We start from the raw sequence: 14,083 nt of genomic DNA, 5'->3' as shown, positions 1-14,083 counted from the left end.
GGATCTCTCTCAGTCCAAAAGAGCTGGCGGTGGGGCAGGTGCCACAGGGCCATGAGGAAGCATCCAGTCAGCCAGTGGAGGGACAGGCAGATAGACCCTCTAGCATCCCTTGTCCAGGCCATCACTCCCTTCTGGCACAGGCTAAGCATCAGGGTGGCTGGCCTGGGAGAGAGCCAGGGAAACTCCAAATGCTGCAAGAGTAGAGCTTGTGCTCTGAGCACAGTCCCTGGTGACCTGGTGACTCATACTGGGAATCCCAACTCCAGGGGCTGCCCTAGGAATAAGGCTCAGGACAGAGAGGGGGGTGCCCCCAAGGGGACAGGCAACCATGATAACAGTTTAGTGAAGCCCTAGACCAGTAGGTTATTGTCCCCTCCTTCTGTTTCACAAGACTGGAGCCCGTGCCGGTCCTTTGCCTAGTCCAAATAGTATCTTTGAGGCAGGGAACCAAACCTTCATCCTCGCCAATAAATTTGACGTAGGAGAGGACCTGGTTTTCAGAGTGTCTGTGTTGGGCTCCATTCGAGGTCACATTTCAGAAACAGTAGGTGTACCTCAAGCTAGAAGATAATACAAATGCGTCTTTGTAGTTTGGACACAGCAAGTGCTGAGTCCAAGGAAAGCAGGGATGAGGCAAGGTGGGTGGCCTGGTGGGTGCTCTTTCTTTTTCACTGCTGTGGTACCTGGATCCGGCATTGGCTGAGCATAGCAGGTGCCCTGTGAACCAGTGTCCCAAGGATGGGTGATGGATGAATGGATGAATGTATTCACATTGCCTCAGCAGCTTGCACACTTTCGCTGAGGTCGTCTTGGCAACAAGACAGTTTCTACAGAAAGTCTTGGATCGCCCAAAGGGAGGAAGGATGGAGGGTCGTGACTTCCCTGAGCAGCACTGTGGTCATTTCTGTCCGGTTCTGTCTCTCCAAGGAGACCTCTGCTCCCTTTGCCATTGCCCTGTTCCCTTGTGTGCCCTCTAAACCCTGCAGAGAGACTGGGACAGTATAGTGACAAGGGGCAGCCAGACACAGAATAAGAGGAAGGGGCTGCTAACAGCAGGTGGGTGCTCCTTCCTCTCTAAGAAGGTAGGTCCACAGGGCACCTGGGCGGGTCGGTCAGTTTAGTGTCCCGTTCTTCATTTCGGCTTACACCATGATTGTGTCATCAAGCCCTGCAGTCTGACTCTGCGTGCTTGGCATGGAATCTGGTTGTCCCTCTCCTCCTCACCCTACTTGTGTGTGCCCGGTTTCTCTCTAAAATAAATAAATAAAATCTTTAAAAGAAGGAAGGTCCACAAAGGAGCTCAATTTAGGTAAGACCTCAGTCATGCGTGAAAGGTTGCAGTGCTTTCTCTGAATGAATGTGTCCTCAGGAAAGCATGTGTTGACTGACTGTCCAGCTGACTGGTAGGAGGAGGAGTGAAGAGTCAGCAGAGAGACACCCACCTGGATGGTCCAGGAGAAAGCATGACTGTCTGCTATCCAGCTTTGCCCATGACAGACCACAGTGAGTGTGTCACTGTGTCAGATAGCCAACATGAAATGTTGCTCTGGTAGTATCTGAGAGGACTGGATCTGTACTGGGGAATAAAATGGACCAGCCTGTGCTGGGAGAAGGAGGTCTGGGCACCCCAGGAAACAAAAGCCATTCTTCCTTCCTGGAAAACCATTATGAATGTTGGAGATGGCTTTCCACAGGGGCTGGAGGGTACATGTCGTACTTTGCTTCTAGTGAAGCAGTAACTTCAGAAGGCTGAAGACTTAGGGGCATCTGAAAGTCATGGAATGTTGCTCAGCCCTGTGCCTGTGCTGGCCTTGTGGGGACTGAGAAGTGAGCAGCTGTGGTTCCCACCACTCATAGCCTGAAGACCATGGGTCTTCTGGGTGTTCTCCTGGGGCAGAGGATGCAGATGTTAGCAGTCAGAGCAACCTTTCTGGCATCCCGCACAGTCTTCACAGACAGTAGGCACTTAGTAAGTACACAGCTGATTGCAGAATGACGGATGTGTGTAATACCTGGAGTATTAGACAAAGGGGCAAAGATGCTTGGGGTATTGAGATGGGAGCGGTTGATTTCAGCAGGGTCCACAGATGGCTACTCTGAGGAGGTGGCATTCATGAGGGCCTTGAAGGATGAGTCACAGTTTAATAGGCCAGCCATGGGAGAGGGCATTCCAGGATGCGGGAACAGCCCAAGCAAAAGTTTGGAGGCCCAGAAGTACAGGACCAATCCTGCTTGCAAGTATGGCTTTATGTGGCCTCCCCAGGTGCTGAGCCCGGACCAGCGATGGGGGCCACACTGGGAAGAAGCTCAAAGGTCATAGTCAATAGTCTGGACCTTATCTTGGCAGACAGGGGCTCCTCAGGGCAGGACCTGTGATTTCTCTCCTAGAGAACCGGGGTCTGTCACCAGATGTTTGTTGAAGTGAATTCTAGGGCAGGCCCCGGGAGGGTAACCGGGAGTGACTGATGCTTTAGAAGACTTCCGTGGCTGCGGGGATGGATGAAGTGTGGGCACACCAGGGGGGTACTTGGGTGTGGCAAACAAAACGTAGGGAGGCAGTCACTCTCAGGAGCCAACTCTGTACTCGCACGACTGTGAGAGTGAGTGCCTCCTGACGTTTGGCAACCTAGGCACCTACTTGCTTCACACTAGTCTGGGAGCCGACAGTGTATGGGAGGCAGGGCAGTGGACAAGAGGCAGCTCAGTTGATCTGGGTGAATTAGGTCTATGGCCATAGAGAGAAGTGGGCCTACTTGAGAGCAGAATCAGAGGACAGGATTTGGGGATGGCCGGGATGTGGAACTGGTTGAAGCAGGGCCCTTCTTTCCTTTTATTTTTCTTTCCTTTCCTTTGCTCTCCTTTTCTTTTCTTTTTTAAGATTTTATTTATTTGAGAGAGAGAGCATGAGTGAGCAGAGCAGGCATGAGCAGGGGGAGGGGCAGAGGGAGAGGGAGAGGGAGAAGCAGACTCCCTGCTGAGCAGGAAGCCTGCAGTGGGCGCTCCATCCCAGGACCCTGGGATCATGACCTGAGCCCACGATAGATGCTTAACCAACTGAGCCACCCAGGCACCCTAAAGCATGACCTTTCTGATGCCCTCCATAATTCTCCATTCTGAGAAAAATATAGTGAGGTCTCCACTCTGCTAACAAGATTTGTATGCCTGCATCTGGGGCCAAGGCCAGACCCTGGGCCTTAGCTTTGTCTAGATTATGAGTCTGGGGATCTGAAGGTGTTGAGCTAAAATGAGTAGCGCAGGAGATTAGAAAGGTCACAACCTGCCCCAGGAATGCCCAGTCACCACTGACCATAGCTAGAAGCTGAAACAGTAGTACATCAAGACTCCTGGGCCCTGCCCTTTGGACACTGGGTGTGTGGGCACAACACACAGGGAAGCCTGGATAATGGTGCCTCCACTGCTGGATGGGGTGTATCTATCTAACCGTCATCCTTCTCTCGTTCTGTTGTCCAGCAGGACAAGAATCCACCCTCAGGGCCACCTGTGTTCCCAGGGGATTAGTGGTTCCACTCCCTAGTCCCCGCCCTTGGGAGTTCTGACCCTGGGGAAGCAGTGCCCCCTGCTGGCTAACGGAGAGATTTCCCCCTTCTCCTGTTTTTGGAAAAGGGGGTGGAGGGGTCCAGGGGAGAAAAAAGGGTGCAGGGTCAGTGCAGGTTTAAAGGGCGGACTCAGGAATTGAGGATGGACTTTGGCTAAGGCAGATAGGTGAGTGCCACCTGGTAAACAAAGCACCTGCTTCCTGGTTAGTTGCCTTTGAACAGGTGCCTACGAGCAGGGGCCCAAGCAAAGACAGAGATGGAGTTTTCTAAGATGACTACTGAGAGAAGCCAGAGAGCAAGGACCCTGTCATGTAGCCACCCTCTGCACTCCATCCTGGCATCATGGCCCAGGAAAGCCCACATCCTGTAGAGGACATGTCTCCCCAGGTGGGCCCTGGCAACTCCTTGGATTCCCCCAGAACGAACCCCCTGGGCCCCACAGAGGATTTGTCCCAGAACTGAGGGTGCAGGATAGGCCTGTGAGGGGGCAGTGCCCTGGCCTCTGTAAAAAGAGGAAGAATTATCCCCTGACAGAATTCCTGCCTCAACTCTCCAGTCCAGGCTGGAATGGAGGCGGTGACACGTCAACACAACAAAATCAAGAGCAGCCAGGGCTGCTCTGATTCAGCTGCCTCTGGACTCACTCCCTCCTGAGCTCCAGGCCAGGACCTCAGAACACAGGGACAAGGTTGGAGTGCTGGGTGAGATGCCCAGTAGACAGAAGAGTGGAAGGACCCTGTACTGCCTCTGAGCTGGGAAGTCCACACACAGGGCCATACCACTGCCCAGAAGTTACTGCCACAAAAAAAAAAAGAGGGTGGCTTTCTCTAGTGATCCCTGCCCACCTATGGCCCTGGTCCCTGGAGTCCCCATCTCAGATAAGTAGCTTATGGGAATTTGTTTACATCATGACTCTTGGTTGCACAGAAGTCTGAGGCTTCTTCACCTGGCTCCTGGGCATCCAGGCAGGGGTGTTGACCCCAGGGGAACTTCTCTGCCAGGCCAGGAAAGGGTGTGTGGCTGCTCTTCTCTTAGGACTCAGGCAGGGCCCAGTGCTCAGGAAAGCAGCTCCTTACTGTGCCCTGGGAGTGGCCTTAGCAGCCATCTTGATTCACCAGAACAGTGTCAGCACTTCACAGAAACTCCTCAGACCACTCACCTACCAAGTTCTCAGGGAGAGGTGAGGCCAGGACTGTCTCAGGGGGAGAAGAAACTTCTCTCCCTCTCTCAGGGAGAGAAAAAAACTGGTGGGTGTAGGGGCCTGATTAGGCAGAGGAACTGTAAACCCCGGATATAGGGGCGGGCCAGGCCAGATAGCTGTATTCAGTCAGAGGGGTGTGCATATATTAACTGTGGTAGGTTGAAATCCGATTGGCCACCTGTGTGTGGGCGGGGCTCAGCCACCTCTATAAAAGATGGTCTGTGAGGCTGGATGGAGGAGGGTTGTTTTTTTTTTAGCAAGAGCCCTGCACCACCGCGAGCTGTAACACCAGCGGCGCCACAGCCAGCGGCATCGCCCCGTGTACCGCCCAGAGCAGCAGCGGCAGCGGCCCCACAGCGAGCGGCATTTCCCCGTGCACCACCGCGAGCAGCAGCGGCAGCAGCGCCACAGCGAGCCGCACCCCCTCCTGCACCAGAGCAGCAGCGGGGGCGGGGCCGCCTTGAGCTGTAACAGCGGCGCCACAGCCAGCGGCATCGCCCCGTGTACCGCCCAGAGCAGCAGCGGCAGCGGCGCCACAGCGAGCGGCATTTCCCCGTGCACCACCGCGAGCAGCAGCGGCAGCAGCGCCACAGCGAGCCGCACCCCCTCCTGCACCAGAGCAGCAGCGGGGGCGGGGCCGCCTTGAGCTGTAACACGAGCGGTGCCGCCCCGTGCACCGCCCAGAGCAGCAGCGGCAGCGACGCCACAGCAAGCGGCACTGCCTCGTGCACCAGAGCAGCAGCGGCAGCGGGGCCTCCTAGAGCCGTAACACGAGCGGTGCCGCCCTGTGCACCACCACGAGCAGCAGCGGCAGCAGCGCCACAGCCAGCGGCATAGCCCCGTGCACCACCGCGAACAGCAGCGGCAGCAGCGCGACAGCGAGCGGCATCGCCCAGTGCACCGCCCAGAGCAGCAGCGGTGGCGGCGCCACCTCAAGCGGCATCGCCCCCTGCACCGCACCGCCCAGAGCAGCAGCAGCAGCGGCGCCAACTCCAGCGGCATCGCCCCGTGCATCGCCAAGAGCAGCAGCGGCAGCAGCGCCACCGCGAGCAGCACCGCCCAGAGCAGCAGCGGCAGCGGCGCCACTGCGATGCCACGAGCGACGCCACCCTGAGCCAGAGTATCAGCAGCAGCGCCGCCGCAAGCAGCCACGCCGCCTCGGGCAGCGCCGCCATCAGGAGCAGCCTCTCAAGAGCCAACGGTGCAGCCATGCCGGGAGTGGGTCTGTGGTACAGTGAGGGTGAGGCAGGGAGCCTCCAGGGGGGACCCCAGCGACTGGGAGGTGGTGGTCCCCAGCAAGACTCGGGCACCTACCAGTCGGTTTGGTTTCTAATGCAGTTTGGTTTCTAATGCAGTTTGGTTTCTGATGCATGGCGCGAAATAAAACTTTGCTTGATTTTCGCTTTGTGTCAGTCTCGTTCCTTTGATCACGGACCCTAACAGTGGGGCTGTGTGTTAAAACCACCCATGTCCGCTAGGTGCTATGCTCAGCCAGCAGGCCTGGTGCCTTGTGGTCCAAGAGAGGCAGGGACCAAAGAGCTGTCGCTAGTTGTGGGACAGCTGACCCACCAGCCTAAGGATTGTGGGATGGGAAAATCAAGTTGCAGACACCAGGAAGACAGGCTCAGATTAGCACAGCTGAAGTCAGAGTTTAGTTTCTCTAACAAGCAGGCCTTGTGAGGCTTTCAGGCTTGCCTGTCACTGCGCCATTGCCTGACGAGCCTTCCGGGTGAGCCGAACGGCCCCTGCAACCAAGGTAAGGCTGGTTCTCGGTGGGAGCCCATGCCAGAGCTAGAAACGCAAACTCTGCCACAGAGTTCCCAAAACACTTCTAGAGGAATTGGTCTTTTCTTTAAGGTTTCTCTGCAAACTTTCTCTTGTCATTTTCCTGCCTGTGTATCTTTTCTCTCTCCCTCTTCTAGCTCAGGGAAGCTTTTGGACCTTGGGTGCCATGGGGATGGATCACTTGACAAATTCAGATGGCAAACATTTACAATACGGCCAGCTGTGTGGGACAGAGGCAGATGCTGTGGCGCAGGAATTCAGTGAGAATGCATTGAGCCTATAGGATGTGCTAGGCACAAGTCTAGACACTGGGATATAGAAACGAACAAGACAAATTCTCTGCTATCATGAAACTCATATTCCAGTATGGCGGGCTAATAACGGGGGAAATATCATATGGTAATACCTGTTCTGCAGAGTACTAAAATAGCGTGGTGTCACAGAGATTATGGAGGTGGGTACTTCAGATTTGGTGTTCAAGGTATGTCTGTCTAAAGCAGTGACATTTTCTTTTAAAGATTTAGTTATTTCAGAGAAAGAGAGAGAGAGAGCACGAGCAGGACAGGCAGAGAGAGAGAGAGAATACCAAGCAGACTCCGTGCTGAGTGTGGAGCCCCGTGCGGGGCTTGATCCCACAACCCTGAGATCATGACCTGCTCACTTAACCGACTGCACCACCCAGGCACCCCTAAAGCAGTGACGTTTTAACTTTGTAAATGATAGAAGGGGCAGCAAAGTGCAGAACAGGGCAAAGAGCCCTCAAAGCAGAGGTAGGAGCTAATGTGAAGGCCTTGGGACAAGCCCAAGCTCAGTGTTTTGAGGAAAAAGATCACTGTGGCTACAGCATGATGGGTAAGGAGGACAACAGTAGAAGATGGGACCAGTAAGAGCAACAGGGTTCAGAGGATGTGGGGCATCTTGGGCCCCCCTGCCAGGGGGAAATGAATGTAAAAGGAATGGAGTACCTTTGAAGGATGTGATACATGGAGGGGAAATGATCCAATGTGCCTTTTTAAACGCTTACTGGCTGCTGTTTGCAGACTGGATTGTCGTCCAGTCTAAGTCTTTCTACAAGTGAAGCAAGACCATGGGGCAGGCCAGAATAGGGGGATAATCCAGGGGAGATGAACCAGGGTGGGGCAGTATCAGTGGAAAGAACAGGGGATCGAACCAGGCAGAGTTTGGAGGGGGAGCCAAACAGAGATGAATGAAATATGGTGGCTACAGAATAGGAGAAAATATTTGCAAATTATATATTGAACATATATCCAAAAATGGGCTTACATAGAGAATGCAGAAGTCACCTCTTATCTACAGTTTCGCTTTCTGTGTTTTCAGGTACCTGTGATCTAGTGTGGTCCAGAAGCAGATGGTTATGCGTCTGATATATCGTCTGAAGGTCAGTGGTAACTTAAAGCTATGTTACATTGCCTACATCTCACATCATCGCAAGAAGAAAAATGGTATATAATTATTATATATAATAATATATATGCAGTATAAAAATATAGCTAATAGATAAATAATATATATTGCAGAAAAAGAGACATGTTATTTATAGGGTAGTACAATTTTTTCCCTTTAAATTTTTATTTAAATTCTAGTTAGCGAACATACAGTGCTATATTGGTTTTGGGAGTAGAATTCAGACTCATCACTTACATACAACACCAGTGCTCATTAGAACAAGTGCCTTCCTTAACACCCACCCCCCCCATCTAGCCCACCCCCCACCCCCTCCCTTCATCAACTCTCAGTTTGTTCTCTATTGTTAAGAGTCACTTACAGCTTATTTCCCTCTCTCCTTCTTTTTCTTTTCCCCCTTCCCATATGTTCATCTGTTTTGTTTCTTACATTCCATAATGAGTGAAATCATGTGGTATTTGTCTTTCTCTGACTGACCGACTTTGCTTAGCATAATGCCCTCTAGCTCTATTTCACTATTTGCAGATGACACTATACTCTACGTAGAACACCTGAAAGACTCCACCAAAAAATTGCTAAAACTAATACATGAATTCAGGAAAGTCACAGGATATAAAATCAACATACAGAAATCTGCTGCATTTCTATGGGGTGCCTGGGTGGCTCAGTTGGTTAAGCAATTGCCTTCGGCTCAGGTCATGATCCTGGAACCACAAAAGACCCCAAATAACCAAAGCAATCCTGAAAAAGAAAAGAAAAGCTGGAGGCATCACAATTCTGGACTTCAAGCTGTATGACAAAGTTGTAATCATCAAGACAGTATGGTATTGGCACAAAAACGGACACGTAGGTCAATGGAACAGAATAGAGAGCCCAGAAATCAACCCACAGCTATATGGTTAACTAATCTTTAACAAAGCAGAAAAGAATACCCAATGGAAAAAAGACAGTCTCCAATAAATGGTGCTGGGAAAACTGGACAGCCACATGCAGAAGAATGAAACTGGACCACTTTCTTACACCATACATAAAGATAAATTCAAAATGGATGAAAGACCTAAATATGAGACAGGAAACATCAAAATCCTAGAGGAGAACACAGGCAGCAACCTCTTTGAGCTCAGCTGTAGCAATTTCTTTCTAAACATGTCGCCGGAGGCAAGGGAAACAAAAGCAAAAATGATCTGTTAGGACTTAATCAAGATAAAAATCTTCTGTACAGCAAAGGAAACAATCAACAAAACTAAAAGATGGCCTATGGAATGGGAAAAGGTATTTGCAAATGACATATCTAATAAAGGGTTAGTTTCCAAAATCTACAAAAGAACTTACTAAACTCAATAACCCCAAAAAGAAATAATCCTGTATTAGGTAATACATTTAAAATTATTTCAGATTTATCGTCAGGACAGAAGGAAGTCTCACTGTTGAGACCAGAAGGAAGTGGAATCACATCTTTAAGGTGCTGGAGGAGAAACAAAACAAAATAAAACAAAACCCATAGATCCAAAGTTCTGTAGCCAATAAAAATACTGTTCAGGAGTGGAGGTGGAAAGAAAGACATTCTCAGATGAAGGAAGATTAAAAGAATTCCTTGACAGTAGACCTGCTCAAAAATAATTGCTAAAGGAAGTTCTCCAGGCAGAGGGGAAATGATACCAGAACTTGAAGGAAGATCAATAGAAATGGTAACATCTGGGTTAATTTAACATTTTATTACTTATTATTTAACATGCTCTTGGATTCTTTAAAATGTGTTTTATGGTTGAAAAAAATCATAACATTTTCTGATGGGGTTTGCAATGTATATTTCTATAATAATGAAACTACAACATAAAGAAAGGAAAATAATGATGGTATGATGGTAAAGTTTTACATTCCACTTAAAATGATAAAATATCAGGATACCTACGTGGCTCAGTTGGTTAAGCCGCTGCCTTTGGCTCAGGCCATGATCCCAGGGTCCCCGCGGGCTTGTTGCTTCATGGGGAGCCTGCTTGTCTCTCTGCCTCTGCCTGCCACGCTGCCTGATTTTGTGAAAAGATGTCTATCCTAAGTAGATCTGAAAAGGTAAATAATTATATTATAATTTGTAGAGCAACCCCTTAAAAAAAGATAGTTATAAACAAAATAGATGCATTTAAATGGAATACTTAAAAAAAAATGTTCAAATAACCCAAACATGCAGAAAAGAGAAAATGGAGGGAGGGTGAACAGAGAAACAAATAATAAAATAGTGGACATAAATTCAGTCACATCAATAATTATGTAAAATGTAAATGGTCTAGGAGTACTGTCAGCAAAAATGGTGAAGTTGGGAATTCCAAAAGCCCATCCCTTTACAAATCAGGAAATACAGTGGCAAAAACGGTCAGAATCAGCTTTATTATAACTCTAGAAACTAATTAGAAGTTTATAACAACACCAGGGAAATGTTTAATCAAGGGAAAAAAAAAAAAAGCTACCTGAATCTTGGTAGAACTTTGTGGTGTTTTAACTTACCCAAGCCACATTTCCCTCGCTCCCGTTTGGTGAGAGCCTTAAAGACAACAGCTTGCATTCCCAGTGTAGGTTCTTAGTACAAAAGGGAGCAGAATGGACCTAACTAAAGGAATTGTGGTTATTTTGACCTGTCCTCTCAAATACATGGAACATCCTCAAGGATAGATCATATGATAGGACACAAGATAAGTCTTAGCAAATGTAAAAAGATTGAAGTCATACCAAGGATCTTCTCTGACTGCAATGGTGTGACAGTAGAAATCAACAATAGGAGGAAAGCAGGAAAATCTATACAAATATGTCAAAGCTATATAACATGCTTCTGAATAACCAGTGGATCAGAGAAGAAATCAAAAGGGAAGTCCAAGAATCTCTCAAAGCAAATGAAAATAGGAACATTTTACATTTTACATGCTGTAAAAGCAGTTAATTCTTTTCTTTTTGTTTCTTTTAAGATTAATTTATTTGTTTTAGAGAGGTGGGAGAGGCAGAGGGAGAGGGAGAGAATCCCGAGCAGACTTCTGGCTGAAGGCAGACCCCAATGCAGGGCTGATCTCATGACCCTGAGACCATGATCTGAGCCGCAACCAAGAGTCAATACTCAACCAACCGAGCCACCCAGGTGCCCCATTGTAAAAACAGTTCTGAGAAGGGCATGTAGAGCCATTAATTCACATACGAAGGAATTAGAGAGATCACAAAGATTAAAAAGATAGAAATTTAAAAACCTACCTTCACACCTCAAGGAACTAGGAAAAGAAGAGCAAATTAAGCCCAAAGTTAGTAGAAGAAAGGAAATAATAAAGGTCAGGGTGGGAATAAATGAAATAGAGACCAGAAGAACAACAGCAGTTATCAATAAAGCAAAAAGCTGGTTTTATGAAAAGATAAACACAAATGACAACCCCCTAGCAAGAATGAGGGAAAAAAAAAAAGAGAACACTTAAATCCATATAATCAGAAATGAAAGAGAAGAAATAATAACTGACACCACAGAAATACAAGGCATCATAGGAGACTACTTTGAACAATTACATGCCAACAAATTAGATAACCGAGAAGAAATGGGTAATTTCCTAGAATCATAAAACCTATCAAGACTGAACCAGGAAGAAATAGCAGGTCTGAACAAACTGACAGTGAGTGAGGAGGTTGAATTAGTAATCAAAAATAAACCTTCCAACACAGAAAATACCAAGACTAGATGGTTTCATGGACAAATTCTGCCAAACCTTTAAAGAAAAATTAATGACAATCCTCAAACTTTTCAAAAAAATTAAAGAGGAGGGAATACTCCCAAACTCATCCTAGGAAGCCAGCATTACCCTGATCCCAGACCCAGATAAGGACACGCAAGGAAGGAAAACTGTAGACCAACATCCCTAATGAAAATATATGTAAAAATTCTCAACAGAATATCAGCAAACTGAATTAAAGAATTTTTTAAAAGGATTATACACCTTGACAAAGTGGGATTTGTCCCTGAGATGCAAGGATGGTCCAATGTGATACACCACATTTGTAGAATGAAAGATAAAAATCATATGATCAGGTCAATAGTTGCAGAAAAGTTGTTTGACAAAATGCAACATACTTTCATGATGAAAATTCTCAATAGAGTACATATTGGGTACATAGGAGGACCACACCTAAACATAAGGCCATATATGACAAGACCAGGGGCACATTATACGTTAATAAAAATAACTTTTAAAAATTCCAATGGCATTTTCACAAAAGTAGAAAAAAAATCCTAAAACCCATATGGAACCACAAAAGACCCTAAGTAGACAAAGCAATTGTGAGAAAGAGGAATAAAATTCCCCAGAGTAGAGGCATCACATTTCCCAATTTCAAACTGTACTGCAAGTCTACAGTAATGAAAACAGTACGGTACTGGCATAAAAATAGACACATAGATCAACAGAACAGAATAGAAAGCCCAGAATTGAACATCTACTTCTACAGACTACTAATATTTGATAAGGGAGCCAGGAACATCCAGTAGGGAAAGGATAGTCTCTTCAACAAATGCTAATGACAAACCGGACAACCACATGCAGAAAAATGAAACTGGATTCCTACCTGACGCCACTCACAAAATTTAACTCAACATGGATCAAAGACTCAAACATAAGACACAAGCCCATAAAACTAGAAGAAAGCATAGGAAACAATTTCCTGAACACTGGCCTTGACAGTGTTTCTTTGGATGTGATACCAAAAGCACAAATAACAAAAGAAAAAAAAGAAACCCACCATGTGGGAATACATCAAACTTAAATCTGCACAGCAAGAGAAACAAGCAACGAAACAACAAGGCATCCTACAGAATGGGAGAAAATTTTTGCATGCTACATATTGGATAAGGGGTTAATATCCAAAATTTACTAAAGAACTTATAGCATTCAATAATAAGAAAAAATTCAATTAAGAAACGGGCAGAGGAACTAAATAAACATTTTCCCAAAGATGACATTTAAATGACCAACAGGTACATGAAAAGGTGTTCAACATCACTAATCATCTGGGAAATGCAAAAGAGAATCATGATGAGATATCAAGTCACACCTGTCAAAATAATGATTATCAAGAAGACAAAGAACAAGTGTCCGGGAGGACATAGAGAAAAGGGAACCCTTGTGCAGCGGTGGGATTTTAAACTGGCTCAGCTGCTATTGAGAAAAGTATGGAAGTTCCTTAAAAAATTAAAAATAGAATTACCATGTGATCTAGGAATCCCACTTTTGTGTATATACCCAAAGGGAATAAACATGGAATATCGAAAAGATATCTGCACCCCCATGTTCATTGCAGCATTATTCACAGTAGTCATTATTCCTGGAAACAACCTAAGTGTCTGTCAACAGTTGAATGGATAAAGAAGATATAGCGTATTTTTTTTTAAAGGTTTTATTTATTTGACAGACAGAGATTACAAGTAGGCAGAGAAGCAGGCGGTGGGGCAGGGGGGAAGAAACAGGCTTCCTGCTGAGCAGAGAGCCCGATGCGGGACTCAATCCCAGGACCCTGAGATCATGACCTGAGCCGAAGGCAGCGGCTTAACCGACTGAGCCACCAAGGTGCTGATATAGTGTATTTATACAAAGGAGTCCTATTCAGCCATGAGAAAAAAGGGAAATTCTGCCATTTACAACAACATGGGTGGACCTTGAGGACATTATGCTAAGTAAGTCAGAGAAAGACAAATACTGTATGATATCTCTTACATGTGGAATCCAAAACAACTGAAATTGTAAAAGTGTAGAGTGATGTGGTGGTTACTAGGGGTTGGAACATAGGGAAATGGGAGAGGTATTGTTTAAGTTACAGATTTGCAGCTAATACATACGTAAGTCCTGGAGACCTATTACACAGTACAGTGGTTATATATAGGAAAACGGTATTACAAACATTGATAGACGTGCCGGCTAATACTATTACAACAATCATATTGCAATATAGTAAATGTATTGAACTTATATATACCTTAAGCTTACACAATGTGATTTTGCACATATAACTCAATAAAAATTTTAAAAATAAGAAAATAAAAATAAAAGCTTACCCTACTGCTGCAATAATCAAAACAGTATGGTACTGCCACATACAC

The 14,083-nt window shown here is 46.7% G+C and overlaps 1 protein-coding gene across 4 annotated transcripts in view; it reads left to right on the top strand.

Annotated features, from left to right (window-relative positions):
* LOC123938779 overlaps positions 1-14,083 on the top strand; it is a 137,577-nt gene that overhangs the window by 87,288 nt on the left and 36,206 nt on the right. For 3 of the 4 annotated variants that reach the window (XM_046000471.1, XM_046000472.1, XM_046000473.1), the window contains exon 4: positions 7,882-7,942. In XM_046000471.1, coding sequence (XP_045856427.1) covers positions 7,882-7,896 — 15 coding nt within the window. In that variant the 3' untranslated portion in view covers positions 7,897-7,942. Of the gene's footprint in view, positions 1-7,860; positions 7,943-14,083 lie in introns of all 4 variants that reach the window. The other variant, XM_046000467.1, reaches the window with a different exon arrangement.

This window comes from Meles meles, chromosome 3 (genome assembly GCF_922984935.1).
Source record: "Meles meles chromosome 3, mMelMel3.1 paternal haplotype, whole genome shotgun sequence".
NCBI lineage: Eukaryota > Metazoa > Chordata > Mammalia > Carnivora > Mustelidae > Meles > Meles meles.
Note: the sequence above shows the minus strand (reverse complement) of the source record. Positions and strands in the feature narration are given on the sequence as shown.